This window comes from Camelus dromedarius, chromosome 11, assembly GCF_036321535.1.
Source record: "Camelus dromedarius isolate mCamDro1 chromosome 11, mCamDro1.pat, whole genome shotgun sequence".
In the NCBI taxonomy this organism is placed as follows: domain Eukaryota; kingdom Metazoa; phylum Chordata; class Mammalia; order Artiodactyla; family Camelidae; genus Camelus; species Camelus dromedarius.
In genome coordinates, this window is record NC_087446.1 from 5135910 (window position 1) to 5153800 (window position 17891).

Here is a 17891-nt window from a genome sequence, read left to right on the forward strand (position 1 = left end):
TTCCGGTACTGCTTAGCCAGTGCTTCCGGTTCCACGGAGGAACTCTTCCGGTTCCGTGGAGCACTTCAGGCTCTGTTGTGGGACACTTCCGGCTCACCCTTTCCTGCTTCTCCGCAGACCCTTTGAAGGTCCGGGTGGGTGTAGGTTGAGACGGAAGAGCCCAGGGAACATTCGCCTGGCAGAGCCTCTGCGCTGGCACCGCCCTGCTGGAAACTCCCAGAAGTGCAGCCAGTGTTCAGCCCCGCCCTGGACTCCAGTGCTAGGCTGCACTGGTTCAAATCCCATTTGTACTGCTTCTAGGTATGTGACCTGTGGCGAGGTCCTGGGGTCCCTGCACCTTGGCTTCTTCGGTGGCCTTGTAAAATTGGAAGAATGATAACAGTACCTATGTCTTGGAGTTAGTGTGGGAATTGGGCGATAATAACATGTAGTGTTGCCCCCGGGGACTTGGGCGTAGAAGCAGCTCGTTGAATGTTAACTAGACTCGCTCCTGTGTTTCTTGAGGTCTCTCAAATCTCTCTGGAACTCTAGAACTGATAGCTTTTTGACCCTGATGGGAAGTGTTGAAAAAGACTTAAAACAGCAAAAAGAGTGACCTTTACAAAAGCCATTGGTCATTGTTTATGAGACAGAAGCCTTTGTTATAACAAACTGGAGCCGTAGAAATTCAGGCTTCAGATGGCTGATCTGGAAGGAAATTCTAGGGGGAGTATATGGACTTTTCTCTCATTTTCAAGGTTATGCTTTTTGGTGATATGCAAAGTTCATTTATTTCTTACCCCCAGCTTCACAAGTAATGAGCTGTCCATCTCTGGGAGGCTTTCAAATAGCCTAAAAAGAGCCAGTTTGGGGGGCAGGCAGTTTAGACAGGATCCTGCATGCTGTTAGTGTTGAGAGGGCTTCAATGGGGGGCAGAGCTGGGTGTGAATCTTCCCCGCTTCACTGTGGGGGGGTCTGGAAGACACCTTGAACACACATGGCACATGGCCCTGCTCTGCAAGGTGGTGGCCAACCTCGTTGCACAGACAGGATCTTCATCTTTGTAACCTTTGGGTCCCCAGCTCCCAGCAGGTGAATTCCTTGAGTCATCCCCTAACCAATCATGTTCTGGTGATTTCAGTGGTGGGGGGAGAGGAGACCCCTAGGTTCTTCCTCTAACATTTCTCATGCGCCTCATTTTGCAGACATCGACGAGTGTGAGAATGACTACTACAACGGGGGCTGTGTCCATGAGTGCATCAATATCCCGGGGAACTACAGGTGCACCTGCTTTGATGGCTTCATGCTGGCACACGATGGACACAACTGCCTGGGTGAGTGACGCATCCGCGCTCTGCCTGCAAGGCACACCCTGCCTGTTTCTCAGCTCCAGCTTGCGGTCCTGGGGGCAGTGGGAAGGCTTTCCCTCTTTTGGTTCCTTGTATTAGTTTGCTAGTCTTGCCGTAACAAAATAGCACAGCTTGAGGGTTTAAAGTACAAGAAATTTTTTTTCCCTCACAGTCTGGGGGCTGTCTGAGGTCAAGGTGTTGAGGGGAACATCTCATGGTAGAAAGCACATGGTCTCAAAGCAGAGGCGCCCGTCCCCCACGCCCTCTCCTGCTCCTGGCTGCTGAGTGACCTGGGGAACGATGGCCTAGGGGGTGAGACCATGGGCTTGGACGGAGAGCAGGAGTGTGGTGTGGCTGTGGACACGTTCTTAACATTCCTGAGCCTCAGACACTTGCTGGTGCCGGGAGGGTGAGAAGAGCCGCTGCCTCACACGCTGTTGTGAGCAGTGACTGAGGGCACGTCCGGGTGGCTGAGAAGGGTGCCTGTTACCAGGCTCTCGGTCCTCGTAGCTGCTGCTGTCATCATGGCTGTCCCAGGGGTGATAATGCTGCCTGCTTCACCAGGTTGTGTGGGAGGATGGAGTGACGTGGTGAAGTGGAGTGACTGGCACTTAGTGGGTATACATAGTCAACAAACATCAGTGTTCCTAATGGCATTAGTATTGCTGTAGGTGACTTGGCCCCCGTTTTGTGGTTGGAAATTTAAATAGTTTGCTTATTTTGTTTGTTTTTACCATCAGAATCCAGAGGTGATTCTGGGCATAAAAGTTTGTTTTGTTTTATTTTTGCAACTATTTCCTGAGCAATTCTGCCCAGAAGTGGAACTACTGGGTCAGAAGGATCATTTGGGATTTTTATGGCTTTTGGTGCAGTGCTTCCTGAAAGGCCTTGGGAAGCCTTCTGCTGCGCCAGCGGGGGCTCTGGTGCGTGGCGTAGGAAGCCTGACATCCCTGGTGCTCCGGAACTTCTCCAGAATTACTGGTGTACTGGTCTTTGATTCCTCTGCCTGTTTTTGTTTAATGCATATTGGATCTCACATTAGCTTATTATGAGAAACAATCTGTAAACATGTGATTATACCCAAAATCATGCTGAAACGGAGGTCTGAACAGCAGGCTGTTGAAGCCCAGAGGGGTCTGTGAAGAGCTGCCCCTGCCTGGGGTGAGGGGGGTTGTCTGGATGTGGGGCTAATTCCTCAGGGGGCTTCAGGAGGAGACTGCACTGAGCAGGGTCTCCAAAGGCAGGGGGCAGTTTTCCGGTCAAGGGTAGAGGCAACGGAGAGCTGTGCTCAGGGCGGGGGCGGGGGTGGGGGGCCACAGCCGGGGCTGGGGCTGCAGAGCGTTTGATGAGGTCGCAGAGAGTGGAGGCCATGCAGTGTTCATTGTGCCAGACACGCAGTTCAGTACGGTTCGAGTTTTATCTCAGTTAATCCTCCCAAGAGTGTAAGCATTTAGCTTTACTGGCTGTTTGCCCCTTTCTTCAGATAATAGAGCATGTTTCAGAAGTTGATTAGCCCGTGCAGGCATGGCCGGCAGTCCCTATGGGACAACAGACAGTATCACCAGGGGTCAAGAGGACACACCTTGGGAGCTGCTGGTTCTGGGCTCAAATCCCATTTCTGACAGTGATCAGCTGTGTGACCTTTGGCTGCTTCACCTCTGAGCCTCGGTTTCCTCACCTGTAACATGGAATTCGTAGTCTCTGTCTTGTAGGGTTCTTGTGAGGTTGGAGTGGCTCATGGATGCCTAGCGTTTAGTGGAGCGCCTGGCACCGAGCACACGCATGTACCGGGCTCAATCCGGCCATCGACTTTCAGACGAGATGTATTGAGGTGGGCTGGGTGGATGCCTCCGAGATGTCGTGAGGGCCAGGGCCTGCCGTCCGCACCCCCGGGCCCCCTTTCCAGTCACAGCGCTCTCACCTGGGCAGAGTCAGCTGTCTGTAACCCTTGCTTGGCTGCGGCAGGTGTGCCCAGTGCCTCCAGAATAATGGAGTCTGGGCAGGTCTTTGTTTCAACATTATTTTCAAACTGATTCTTTTCACACTGATTAAAGAATTAGGAAAGACTCCCCCCACCCCCATCCCCACCTCCAAGCACAGATTGCCACTTCGTGTGGCTCTAATTCACACATATGGCAACTGAGAAAAGGCTCTCTCTGTTGCTCCTCTGCTTTTAGCTGAGGGCAGACCCTTCCCAACAGACTTCTTTTTGTTTGGGCTTTTTCCTTCTCAAGACAAACCTCTGGCTCTAGAGAAGTCAGACCTTGGGTCCAGCCAGCTCCAGCCTAGACTGACCACGTCCCCTCTCAAAGCTTCAGCTCCCCCATCCCCAAAATGCTGTCAGAATGCCTAGCACAGTGTCTGGACCATGGCGGCTTGTAGATATTGGCTGAAACAAGTAACACTGTAAGAGGAAGCTGGCCCTGGAGTTTGGAGATGTTGCCCAAATTCTGTCACCACCACTCATGAGTTTTATGGTGAGGGACCAGTTACTCAAACTCTCCAAGCATTGGTTCCCCTAACTACAGTACTACCTGTCTCAGGGTCACTGTGACAAAGAAATATAAAAGGAGATACAAGAGATGAACATCCCAATGGGAAATTCCACACAGGTGAGGATGTGGTCATCACATTGTTGCAGCCCACAGCCCTCATCCAGCCTGTGAACATGTTTGGGCTCTCCTCCACAGTGTTGATGTTGATTGACTTATTTGTCAACATTTATAAACCAAGGGATGACACATAAAAATCAATATTTCCAGCATTATTCCTACTTGGCCAGAGACCCCTGCCCCTGCCTTTGTTGGACTTGGACAGGAGTGTAAATGAAGGCCTGTTTCCCATGTGGCTAAATGTGTAAAACTCATTACAAAGCTTCAAAACTAGATTATATTCAGTCTCTTCTACCTTGACAAGTATTCCTTCCTAATGGCATGGAAGGCTAGACTGGAATTTAGAATGCTAGGACTCCTTGGAGTTTTGTGCCCAAAAGTGGTAGCCAGGGAAGTGCCTCCTCCCTACCCTCTTCCTCTCACCCCTGGCTCCATCTGACACCACAGGGAGCCTGAGGACACCTCACCTGAGTGTTTAAGCTCTGGCCATTTGCCCCAAACCCTCTTCCCTTTTGCTTGGTCCTGTCATCTGTCCCTCCAAGAACAGCCAGGCTTGGGGCCATCTAGATAGGGAATTTGGGAGTCTCAGACACCCAGGATGTGGTCTAGAAGGGTGGGTGTGTGTTCCAGGTGCACATGACCCCCTGTGGACTCCTCCTTCCATGGGGAGGGCTGCAGCCGCAGGAGGGGCAGAGCAGAGACCAAGAGCAGGGGCACCTCTTGCCCACGTCTCAGCGTTGTACCAGCAGCCACTGGCAGCAGCTGCAAGCTGGCTGCCCTCTTTGGAGGGTGTGCGTGCTCTCCTGATTGCCACAGTCCCCACCATTTCCTGTTGCTCACAACCAGCCAGCTTTGGTCATTTAACTACCTGCTTGATCTCTGTAGGAATTGTGTTCATGTTGCCTCATGAGGCTTCCAGAACCTGACCAAGTGGTTGGAAGGTTCTGTGTTCTGTATCATCGCTGCCTTGTGCATCTCTGGCCAGTCACTGTGAGCCCCACCTCACAACCCATCACCCGCCGGGGACAGCTAGGCCTGTTTGCATCTCCTGTTGTTTTGTCTCGAAAAGCCTGGGTCAAAAGTCTTGTCCGGTTGTCACATTCCTCTTGCAGCCACCACTGCATTCCTTCGGGGTGATGGCTGGAACAGAGCCTGGGCAGCGCAGTTGAGAAGCATTCTGAGTTAACTAGGAGAAATGAGGCTGATGGCTGAAGGGTTATTTTCTTGCCTAAGTTTTCACAGTTGAACCTTTTTCTTTTCTTTTGAGCAAGTGAGGTTATTTTCTTGTGAAGATGGCTTGTTTGGGACTGTGTCCTGGAGGGTGGCCAAATCTGTCCTCCGGGGAGTAAAACCCTCTTTCTATTTGACATCTTTATTGAGGAATTTCTCAAATATAACAGAAAATGACACCAGAGGGAATTGAAACCATGATGAGATCCTTGCTCAACCCCAAATGACTGCTTTTAGCATTGTAATTACTTGAAATAGCAGTAGTTCTGTTTGAAAAATATTATTCCAAATTCCATGCAATTGGACATAAGAGCAATATTTAGGCTAATAGAATAAGATTTTTTTTCATCTTAAATTAAAACCAGCAGTGGATAATTTTTTCCCGACTCCACAAGGCAAGGCTCCTTTTCCCCTAAAGCCATTAGTTCACTTGGCCAGATGTTTTCTGCGACCCCAGTCTTTATCTTGACTTACTGAAAAATATGTTTCTCAAGTTGCTCGCAGTTTGAATGTGGGACTTGCTTCTCAGCACTTTTTGCCCTGATGAGAAGAAGTCATCTGTAGCCGGTTCGGCAGGAAAGTTGTTTTGTTAACCAGCTCACTCCATTCCTGTTACCACTTACCAGCACCTACCGTGTGCCCGGCCTTGTGCTGGGTAGGCAGCTGCACTCAGGTGAGATGAGGGCCAAGTCTCTGCCATAAGCCAGAGTCATCCAGAATGTTGTGCTCACAGCATCCCTGGGCAGAGCTGTTAGTTTCCCCTCTTTACAAATGAGAAGACCGAGGCTCAGAGAGGGGAAGCGATCTAAGTAAGGTCACACAGCTGGTAAATGGTAGAGCTGGGACCAGAGCCCAGGTCTGTTCATGTGCCACTTCAAGACTGTAAGCCACTGCCCACCCCTCGCCCATGGCACCGGGAACAGAGCCAACTCTGGGCAGCTGGTCCAGTTCTGTAGGGGTTAGCTTCTGCACCCCTGCGAGTTTAGGGGTCACTGAGAAATCCTAGCCTCTGCTGAGCCAGGCTGGCGGGTGGCATGCTACAGGGCGCAAGGGCGGCCCTGGCTGCTGAGTTCACCTCCCCGCAGCCTGCACTGCCTCCCAGGCCAAGGCAGGTCTTACCACCGTGCAGGGGCCTGTGTCACCTGTGAGCTTCTCCAGGACATTGTCTTACCCTAGGTGACCGTGCAGAGCCCTGTTACCACCGAGCACTCTCACACAGCTCCGTGGCTCCGACCCACAGCAGCACCCAGTTCATCTGCCCACTGTCAGAGGCCCCTCAGGCTGGAGCACTGCCAGCCTCCTCTCCTCACCCCTCATCTTGCCCTCTGGCCCAGCCTTCCTGAAACCCGCACAGTCCTTCTGCACATCCCCGCTGTCGGAGCTGCTCCCTGTGACCCCTCTCCCAGTATGGACCTGAGGTCTTGCTTGTCATTGGAGATCCCACCCACGTCTCCTTTGCTCCGAAGTATTCTGGGACCACGTTGTACACACCTCCGCTGCGGCTGTGTGCTGGGGTCCTCTCTTCTCCCCTGCAAGCAGAAGCTGTCTTGTTTATCTCTCTGTTTTCCTCTCGGAATCTGGTATAGTGTTTGGCATATCATAGGCATATAAATATTTGAAGAATGAATGATTAAACAAATTTGAAGAAGTGCCTTGTAACCTGGGTCTTCAAGCTCAGCAAACCTCTGTGGCGGGCACGTGGCGGGCACGTGGCAGAGATCCAGGTGAATTAGGTGGAGCCTGCGGCTCAGGACCTCCAGGTTCGTGAGAAAGACAGACATGTTCACGACCCTAATGACAGGTAGAAAGGGCTACGTGAGCAGTGACACAAGTCTCCCACCTAGTAGACACTCATTAGTTTATTCAAAAAAATTGTTCTGAGCACCTGCTGCGTGCCAGACCTGGTTTTAAGTGCTGAGGAGTGGTGAACAAAGGCAACCGATCACCCACACCAGTGAGGGGGAGGCAGTGCACAAATAAACCCCTAACTCGGTAAAGAAGTTCAGTCAGATCAACTCCAGGGAAAATAGTGAAACAAAATAATGTGATAGAAAGTGATGGGGGAAGGGTGGGCGGTGTGGGAGGGGGCTATATTCCTGTTACTATTGCTGCATAAAAGGCCACCCCACACTTAGTGGTGTGAAACATCCTTTTACTCCGCCTGAGGCTTCTGTGGGTCAAGAATTCAGACAGGGCACAGCAGGGACGGCTGTCTCTGCTGCAGTGTGTGGGGCCTCAGCTGGGAAGACGTGAAGGCTGGAGATGGCTTGGTGGGGGCTGGAATCATCCGGAGGCTGCTTTGATGACTTCTAACGGTTGATGCTGGTTGTTGGCCAGAACACTTATGGGCAGCCTCTCCGTGTGGTCTTTCCACGTGGGCTGGCGTGGGCTTCCTCACAGCATGGCTGCTGGTCCCAAGAGAACAAGACGCTTGGAAGCTTTATAGTCTAGCCTCAGAAGTCACTTCCACCCGACTCTACCTGTCAAGGCAGTTACAAAGGTCTGTACATGTTCCAGGGGAAGGGGCTCAGCGAAGGGGCCTCAGGGAGGAGGAGGAAGCGAAAGATCTAGAGAAGATCTTCCCCTGGGGCAGAAGAGGTGGGGACAAGCACATTGGCCCGAGATGGGGACAAGCTGGCTGATTTGGAAACAGGTCAGTGCGCCTGGAGGGCAGGAGAGGAACTGGAGACAAGGTCAGGAGTGGGCAGGGCCAGGTCACGTGGGGCCTTATAGGCCCTGGAAGGGGTTTGGGATTTTGTTCCAAATTAGCTGGGAAACCTTGGGACATTTTGACTGGGGATTGACATTTTAATTAAAAGGGATTTGCTTCCTGGCTGCTAAATAGAGAATGTGTTACAGGGGATAAGAGGCAGAGACCACTCTGGTGGTCTAGGTCAGAGATGTTGGTGCTTCTGTCTAGGGAGACAATGGTAGAGGTGATGAGAATAAATATATTTTAAATACAAAGCCAAAATGAATAGCTGACGGATTAGATGTAAGAAGTAAGGGAAAAAGAGGAATCAAGACCGACCGCTAGTTTTTTGCCCAGAGTTACTGTGTGGCTACGCTACTGTGGCTGAGATGGGGAAGCCGGGGGTGGAATGGGGAGGGGGTGGACTCAGAGTCTGGCCAGGTTCAATTTGAGGTCATCGGTAGCCAACCAAATGGAAATGGAAGACAAGTTCAGAAGTCTGTGGGGGTAGTCAGGTCTGAAGTTCGGGGGGATTATGAGAGCCTAGAGCTTCTGATGGCATTGAAAATCAGAGCTCTTAACGTTCACTCATTTCATAAGATTTCATGAGCACCTGCCCCGTGCCATGTCCTGGGCTGGGAGCTCACGGTTTTGAAATGAATGACATATTTCCAGCCCCCAAGAAGCGCAGGGAATCAGCCTGCCTGGATCCATCGTTCACTTAACTGTGTGACCTTGAGCAAGTAACTTGACTTCTCTGGGCCTCTCTATCCTCATCTGTGTGTGGTGGGGGGCAGGTAATAGCAGTGCTTATTTACAGGGATGATGCAGAGACCAAATGAAATCAGCTTTGCAAAGCACATATCACCATGCCTGGCACATATAGTGAATTACCTAATTACCACTTATTCCTCGTGTGCAAAGCCAGAAAACTTTTCACAGAAAATGAGTGTCTTTTTTGAGCTGGCGAAGATGCAGGGGACGAGCCTTCTCCCTGGGCTGTGTGTGAAACCCTTTGGGTGGGGACTGTGCCTCGTGTTCCACGTGGTTCTCCTGCCAAATGAGCCACTGCTCACCACCCTCCCAGGGCAGATACCTCTCCATCCTCTTGCACTGGTGCTTGTGCTCGTCCACTGATGTGGGTCACGTGGCACCGGGGCTTACAGTCCCAGCTCCACCATATACTCATTTTGTGACCTGGGACACACATCACCTCCGTCTCAGTTTTGTTCTCTACAAAAGGAACGTGATCCCTGTCTGTCAGGATCAGATCAAGAGGTGGGTGTGCAGGTGACACCGGAGGCTGCCAAGCAGAGGGACAAGAGAAGGAGGGGACCTGGGGAGACCCCGGCGGGGCCCAGGAGTGCAGCTGCACGTGTGGGAGGAAGGCGCCGTGGGCGCCCAGATGCTCCGCGTCGGCGCAGCGGTCACAGCTCTCCCTGCACCGGGCCGGGCCCTGGCAGGATGAAAGGGCCGCGCCTCAGCCCTTTTGAAGGCGCCCCCCTCATCCTGCAGGACAGCTGGAGACAATGTGTTGCTCCCTTGAACCCCTAACGAAGGCTCAAGTTGTCTCTGTTTATTTGTCTTTATACTTCAACAGCTCAAATGCATTTCTTGCCGAGAAAAATAGTGCTGACCATTTTAATGTAAAACTAAACAGCTTCGGGTCGTCATATACTTACTCCATAAACACCAATATTTTTTAAGGTAAACTGGAGAGGTTTCTTCCTGTTCTCTCTATTTTGCCCTCTCTTCCCCCCTTTCCCTATTCTTGGCCCATGTTCAGGTGATCTGAACGCGCTTGGTTGGAGGGATTTGCTGTCAGAAGACAAGTTGGATTCAGACCCGCTTCCCCTCCCAGCTTTTTACAACTGTTAATCTGATGGAAATTCTTTGGCCTGAGAAAAGGAAACACTGGACGCCGTGTGCATCTTTATAAACTTTTCTCTTTTCCCCAAATCACTACAGAACCAGGGAGCTCCTGGAGCAGGGAGGGAGGTGGATTGATGGGGCCCCAGGTGTGTTTCGGGGTGGCGTGACCCTCTCCAGCCTCACACCTGTGGCCAGCTCAGGATGGGGGGCCGGCGGGGAGGGACGTGGGCAGAGCCGCAGCCTTACTCTCCCAGACGCTCCTTGCAGAAGGGCCGGGCGAGTGCTAGGGTAAAAGGGCCGGGGCTGGGAATCGGGCTCCTGGGGCCATGGACTTGCTGGGGGACCTTGGGAAACCCCCTACCGCCTGTGCCTCAGTTTCCCCATCAAATGTGAAATGAGGGATGGGATTCAACCAGTGGTTTGCAGACTTCATGGCCATTTGTTTCCAGAGCAGGACCCATTATTTCAAGCGGAATCATGCAGTGGTCACACTGCTCTGACTAAAATGGAGGTGAGACCGGCAGGGATGAGAGCCCTGCTCTCCGTATGCCGTCCCCACCCCTGCAAGGTCCCGGGTCCAGGGATACTGTTTGGAACGCCTGGGCCTGGCTGCTGGGTCAGAACCTTCTCCCTCCAACATCTTGTGATTCGATGTCCGGATGGCACAGGGTATCCTCGGGGACAGTGCCTTTGCCAGGTCCTCCTTATCCCTGCCTGATGCAGTCCTTGTGCACCTCTCTCTCATTTCTCAAGCTGTGGGCTCCAGCACACTGAACAGCTTTCATTTCCCTAAACGTACCCCCCAGGAGCGTCCTTGTACCTGCTGTCCCTTCTGCCCCAGCCACCCTTCCCCAGGCTCTTCATTAATGCTCTGCTTGGTTGAGCCCTACATGTCTCTCAGGACTCAGCTTAGGCATCAGCCCTCCAGAAAGCTTTCCCTGAGTTGCACACAGCCTGCAGCCCCCAGGCTGCCCTCTGCCTCCCCACTGAGCTCCCAGGCTTCTCCCTGGACACTGGAGGGAGGGTCTCTCCTGCCACGGGAGATCCTGGAGGGCCAAGCTCCAGAGTGACTTAGCTCTTTGTTCAGGCCCAGCACAGGCTCGTGTGTGTGGTGGAGGGATGGGCAGGTGGTCCAGGAACGGGGCAGAAGGTTTGATTTGGACTGTCCAGGGGAGCATGGCTTGACAGTGGTGAGTGCGCAAGCCTGGTGCTTCCGCCAGCAGCCGTGCAGCAGCCTGTGTGTTACAGCTCCCTGTGGCCACCCGAGCTCGGACGCCCCCTCCCCGTCCTCATTTCCATGCCCAGCTCCTTCCAGTCTCTGTTCTAGATGAGGGAAGAGCGAGGACTTGGGAATCAGACACATCGAGCCTCGGCCCCCAGCTCCCTTCCTAGCAGTGGTTTGGGGCCAGCTCTCCGTTCTCGCTGTTCTTACCCAGGAAGGAGGTTGATGATCCCCTGGGAGGGAGCTGTGGGCACACAGCAGTGGGTCCGTGGGTGCATGAAGGCACCCAGCAGGCATCAGGAGCACCCGTTGCTTCTCCTTCCTGCTCCCCCTCTGGTTGCAAGTTCAGGTCAGGGGCCACATCACAATACCATGGGTAGGACTGGGTTGAAATCTGTTGTCCATCCCCCTGTGCTGGCCTCACCTTTGAATAAGTCTCAATTTGGTGGCTTGGGGAAGAAGTCCTGCTGTGTCCCAGGGTGGAGAATGCCAAGTCCATAAACAGCAAAGAAAAACACCCAGTTGCAGAGGACTGGACAGGCGAGCAGACACGTTCCATCATCTTTCTTGTTTGCAGTCCATGTGCCAAGGGCTTGGTCAGAACTCAGAGAAATAAACAAAAAATAAGTGTCTTGTGAAGGCTCTTTAAAAATACTCTACCCCCAAAACATGTGCCCCAAACCAGAACTGAACTGTGTGCCTAAAAGGGGCGTTATCAACAAATACGGGTGTCCCAGAGTCCTCAGCACAGCGCTTCCTCTGCCAGCAGCCTCGCTTATTTTGGAGCAGTCTGTGCCCTGGGTGATGGTGGGGTCACTCTGGACGTGGCCAGGCCTGGCTGCATCTGGACAGCACCCACAGCACCCACAGGCTGTTTACAGTGGCTGTGAGCCACCCCATGTACCGCTGCCCCAGCACCTCCCTGTCACCCGCCTTGTCCCAACCACATGCAGCTGGAAATAGACTAGACGGTGGAGACGGCCCGCACCCGGCTGGCGCTCCTTGTTCATGGGAAGTAGGTAACCATGGCAGCCACCCATCTGCTTGGTCTGGGGTCTTTAGTAGCCTCTTAGGTGTTGCCCTAACGCGAGCTGCCCTGCCCTGGCCCGTGTGCTGGCTGCCAGGGGGTCAGGAGCCAGTGGAGTCATTTGGAGGAGCCTTGACAGAGGCCCCTCGGAGGGCCTCTGTTGCCATTGGAGGAGTCTGGCGTCCTCAGCCTGGTAGCTAGCTTCTCATGATCTGGGCTCTGCCTGCCACTCCTGCCTTCTCTTCATTTGAATATTAAGCCTGTCCTCGTCCCCTCTGGGCTTCCTCCTACCTGGAGGACTGGCTCCCCTTGCCTGTCCCGAGTATTCTAGCTCGCCCCTCTGTCCCTCTCCCCAGGCCTTCCTGCAGGATGACTTGCTCCCCGCCCTGCACTCGGACTGGCCAGAGTCCCGGTGCTCATCACGCAGAGTTGAAGAGGTCTGTTTACTTACCCATCTTCCACACGTGTAATAGTTATACAGAAACACTCAGAAATGAATAGAAAAGACAGAATAATTCCCCCATTCGCTTGCCACCCCAGCAAGTCAACAGCTCTCATGTCCTAATGTTCTTGTCTGATATCTGTGTGCAGAGCTGACTTTATATGGTTATGACCGTGCGTCGATGTTTGTCCGCTGCTCTCCCCACCCCACCCGCCGTGCGCTATCAGCACTTTCCTCTCTGTTGATGTGTAATCACGTAGCCGAGATGCAGGACTGGAACCAAAGTCCAGGGTGTGGGGCGCCTGGCAGCCTGCGGGCACTGAGTGAGAGCTGCTGCTGTGGCCGTCGGGTTGGAGGAAGTGACTTGTAACCTCTGGGTTAGCCACTGCCCCTTGAGTGCCTGTATCTGCTGGGTCAGGGCGTCTGGAGCTTTGTTACATGTGTCTCCCACCCTCAGGGAGCTCGAGGCGCTGTGAAGAAATACCGCCAGCGCGGCATCCTTGCTATAATCAACACTATGTCGTCGAGTACTGGCGGGGGGCGGGGGTCCTTACCCTGCCAGGAATGAGTAAAAGGTCACCAGGTGGGGACAGAGATGGGCGAGGGGAGGAGGGAACAGCAGGTCCAAGACCTCGAGGTGGAAAGGCTCGGGCAGGTTGAAGAGTGGGCTCAGGAGTAGACAGCGGTGTGTAAAAAGGTGGTCTGTCAGCAGAGCTACACACGCGATTGCTCTGAGTCTGAGACCTGGAGATTTATATCTGCAAACGTATGAATGGCAGGGGATCACCTTTGACTGCATCTTCGGCAGGTCAGACTCAAGCCTGGTTCCTAGCCCCTCCTTCAACAGACACGCGGGCCCTACCTGCTGCAGCAGCCTCACCACACACACATGCACGCATGCACACGCGCGCGCGAGCACACACACACACACACACACACACACACCTGGCAGGCACCCCACTCCCAGACACATCTCTCCCTGCACTGGTCCTTGTGCAGTTTAGAGAGAGGCGCCCCTGCCTCTCAGCTTGGGCTGCTGATCCCTGGTCTTACCTGGGCTTACCACTTCTCTCCCCCTGGACTGGCAGCTCCCCGAGGGCAGGCCCCGACCTCACGCTCGCTGCCTAGTCCCTGCGCTGAATGTGGGGCCTTGTTGAGAGAATGAGTGAATGGACAAGCACAAGTGACTGGAGGAAGATGTGGGCATTGGAAAGACGACTTGAGTGAGACAGTGGCTCGCGCAGACATATTCTAGGCCGGAAATCAGCAAACTGTGCCCTCATGATTGTGACTGTAGCTGGAGTATAAGTTTGTTGATCCTTTTTTCCCTATTTTTCAAAATTCCTTGTAAATTCACATTTTTAAATAAAAAAAGTGTAATTGGACAGGTGATAGGGAGCCGTGCTGGGTTCTTGAGGGCAGGAATCCCATGGAAAGCCCACAATTTGGGCTGGAAAGGGTGAGGCTGGCCATGGGAGGCATGGCGGCCTTTCTGGTGCTTCAGCCAAGCTCAGTGCTGCCTTGTCCACGAAGCTCCCTCGTGCCCACGTCAGCGCTCTTCCTGCTACTTTCCTAAATGTGTCAAGTCTATTGGCACAAAATCATTTCTCAGTCCTTGATGTGGCCGTATGACCCACCTGGGGCCTGGCAGTGAGGGCCCACCGAGCGTCACAGGAACGAGCCAGCTCGCGGCCAGCCCAGTTAGGAAGTCCCAGCAGGGGCAGGGGGCCACAGGGGAGCCCTCCCGCCCACAGAGAACTCCCAGATGGAGGCTGGTGTGCACGTGGACGGCCCCGGCGGGAAGGAGGAGAACGGGCCACCACGAAGCACCCTCGGGAGCCTGATAAGTGAAAGGCCCGGATTTTACATTCAACAGCTTTGGCAGTTGGAAGAAAATGCTGAGTTTAATCGGGAAGATTTGCTGCTTGAAGATTCAGAATTACAGGCAGTACTCAGGGTGGGAAATTGAGGCATAAGGCATTTGACCTGGCCAGAGCCAGGTGTGTGGCCTGGCCAGAGGACCTGTCAGCCAGGGTGGCCTGGGGGGCTCCGGGGCCCTCCTTGCTTCAGTGGCGCGTTTCCCAGGGTGGGGGCCCGCTCACCCTCAGGCCCGCGGGGTGATCACGGCCAACTGGGCCTGTTGTATCGATGAGGATGTTCATGAAGAATACTGTCAGCGGTCTCCCCCTTTCTTTTCTTAGAGCTTCTCACCTTGGTTCCAGGGTTTGTTTTGTTGGTTTTTCTCCCCTTCCCTCTTTTCCAGTCCTCCGTTCTTATCCCCATCAAAGGAAAGTTTTGAAAACCACAGTGCCTTCCACAGATGTACAACCAGGGTCACATTCACAGCTGCCCTGTCAGAAGCCTGAGGGCAGGGGGACGAAAGCTTCCAGTTCCCATCCTGGCTCTGTCACTCACACACTGGGGACCGAGGGCAGACTGCTTAGTGCTTGGAGCTCCTGGTTATAACACTGCTCCTGCCCCAGGCTGAGGCCAAACGAGACACTGTAATGAGAGTGCCTAGCACAGAGCAGGGGCTTGAGGAACTGGTAGGGTATGGAGGGGGGTCCCTTCCACCTTCTGCAACCTCTTCTGCCCTTACTAGAGAGATTAAAGGAAGAGCTGGTATGGCAAGACAAAGGGCAGAGATACAGCAGCACTCAAGATATCCCTGTTCTCAGGGACTCTATTCTCTGGGGAGTAGAACCAAACACACAGAAGATGCCAGTAAATGGAAGTTCCGAGTGGACAGAAGTGCCGATGACCGCCAGGTGTTTTGGCTGCAGCAGCTGTGGGTTGTGCTGCCGTTTGCTGAGATGGGGAAGGTGGAGGGTGGGACCAGGCTTTGCTTTGTTCTTCTGTCTTTGTTGTGGGAGGTGGAGTTAGGAGTTCAGCGTGGGACGTGCTAGGTGTGTCCTGCCCCGTTGGACATCCAAGTGCAGCATTGATGTCTAAATCCGGGGGATGGTGGAGCAGGCGGGCCTAGAGGTTTGGGCAGCATTGGCACATAGGAGGCTGGAAAAGCCATGGGACAGGGTGACATTCCCCCAGGGTCAGAGCCCAGGAGGAGTCCAGGCTTCATGGACCTGGCTGCACAGGTGCAGTGAGCTTCCAGCACTGCCCGAGGCTGCTTTAAAGGGAGGATTGTCCGCAGAACAGGAAGAAGTGTTTGCCAACCGTATGTCTGGTAAGGGTCTAGTATGTAGGGTATAGAAGAACTCTCACAACTCAACAGTAAAAAGACAACTCAGGTTTTAAATGGGCAAAGGATTTGAACAGGCGTTTCTCCAATTAAGTGCCTGATAGGCCAGGCGCCCCGAGAAGGGCAACCCAGGTGGCGGGCAGGCCAGAACCTGCACGGCGAGGGAGCAACTCCCGGGCTGAGGCGGCTCTGCCTGGAGACCAGAAGGCCGAGGCAAGACTCTCCGCTCCCTTCGGATGTGGTCTGTTGTCAGTTTTCCAACTTGGAAGGAAGGGACTTTACCATCCCCCAGAAGGCGCCCCCGCCTGTGATCTCCGGAGCACTTGCGGTGGCTTTGTTCAACAGTTGTTAACATTTATTGGTGGTCTCTGTGCCGGGCACTGTGCTAGGTGCTTTACCTCCATGATTTTCTTTAATTCCCAGAACAACTTCAGGTACTATCATCCCTGTTTTGTAGAGAAGGAAACCAAGGCCCAAAACGGTTAAGTGCCTGCCAGAGGTCACACAGTGTGTTACTTACTGCATCTTGGACCCCAGCTGATGTGACTTGGAGGGGCAAGAACCAGGACCCACAGGCAGTGGTCACAGGGGGGACGCCATGTAGATTGTCATAAGGAGGAACAGTCAGCAGTTGGAGTTAGGCAGTGAACTCCTGGTCCTTAGATGTTCATGCTGCTCAGCCATCACTGGGGGACCACAAGGCAGCAGCTGGGATTGAACATGGGGCCAGATGAGGGATGCAGTGGCCAGAGCCTGAACACCAGCAGCTTCAGCAGAGCTCTGGCCTGCCCTGGGCTGGCTCCTCGGGTCTGGGTGTGAGCAGTGGGTGTGCGGATCTGGAAAGCTGACCCCACCACTCATGTGCCTTGTCTCCCAGCGCTGAGCTTGGACTCAGGCCCAGCCTGAGGGGCTTGGTGTCAGAGCAGGGCTGCAATGGGAGACCCTGTGTCTTCCACACTCAGCCGACCTGCTGGGGAGTCAGGAGCCCCAGAGAAGGCCCCTGCTGATGCCCAGACCCCGAGGCAGACAGGTCCCAGGAGACCCCGGTCACACCTCCTGCCTGCTGTGCCAGCTCCTCTGACGGTCAGGGAGTGTCCTGGATCTGGCAGAACCCAGGCCCCAAAGCTCTAAGACCCATGTGTATTTTACCCGAAATCTAATCCATCTGGTTCTCATTTATTTACACTTAACTCATCAAATGCAATTTTGCAAGAGCCGCTCCATAGCCAAGAGGCCTTTCTGCCTAAGCCTCCCTTTTGAAGGGAGCCAGGGGAGGGCTGGAGCCTCAGCTCTCAGGAACCAGGAGGGAGTTCTCTGGGTTGAAGGTTGAGTTTGGTTTCTGAGATGGGCCGGTGCCTCTGCCTGTGTTCCTGAATCTTTGTTGGGAGCTGGGATGCTGGATCTGGGCACGGGGCCTGACACACAGTAGGCTCTTGGCAGCCAGGAGAACATGGGTGGGGTCCGAGCAGAACACTGAGTCTCTGTTTCAAATCGTGAAGTGTTCATGGGAAACACAAAGCAACCAAAGCTGGATCCAGAAGTAATTTCTAGTTATTATAAATAACTGCAAACCTGGATTCCTGGTCCAAAGGAGGACACGTAGCCAGCTATTAATAAAAACAAACACCACCAGCACCTTGGGCCAAAAAGCAAACCTCACGGGCGAACCACAGCCCTGCGTGCAGACGCCTTTCAGAAGCAACCCCCCCACGGCACACTGGTGTCGGCTCCAGCACGCCTTCTTGCTGGAAAACAGCTGCGTCCATCACTGCACATGGGCCCATCCCAGGCACGACCTTTCAGCGGCTGGCAGGGGTAGGGGCGGCCTGTGCCCGGGAGTGGTGGGCGCGCTGAGCAGAAGTGGGCGAAAGTCACACCTGAGGTCTATCTCCCGACCCCAGCATCCTGACCTGTGCTCATGCAGGGCACTGCAGAGTGAGGTGGGGGCACCTGACCCCACAGACCTTGTTTGGACTTGATCTTTGGTGCCGGAGGCTGTGTCCTGTTCTGACTCACGTCATCACAGTGGCCACTGGGAGTGGGAGGAAGAAGCTAGAGGCCGGGAGACCTAGGAGGAGCATGTAGACGCTTGTAGGGAGAGGCTGAGGCCCATGCCAGGGCTGTGCCACCAGAGTGGAGGCAAGACAGGCAGGGCGACGAGGGAAAGTCACCAGCCCTGGTGACTGCTTGAGTGTGGCGGGGACAGAACGAGGGGGCTTCTTAGGCCGGGGTGGCTGGGTCGGGGAGGGCAGAGCTGGAGCGAGGTC

General features: G+C 53.9%; 1 protein-coding gene across 2 annotated transcripts in view; it reads left to right on the top strand.

Moving 5' to 3' along the window:
* The window catches only part of SCUBE1 (signal peptide, CUB domain and EGF like domain containing 1), a 123141-nt gene that overhangs the window by 20442 nt on the left and 84808 nt on the right, over window positions 1-17891 (top strand). For both annotated transcript variants that reach the window (XM_064491388.1, XM_064491389.1), the window contains exon 3: window positions 1185-1313. In XM_064491388.1, coding sequence (XP_064347458.1) covers window positions 1185-1313 — 129 coding nt within the window. The remainder of the gene's footprint in view (window positions 1-1184; window positions 1314-17891) is intronic.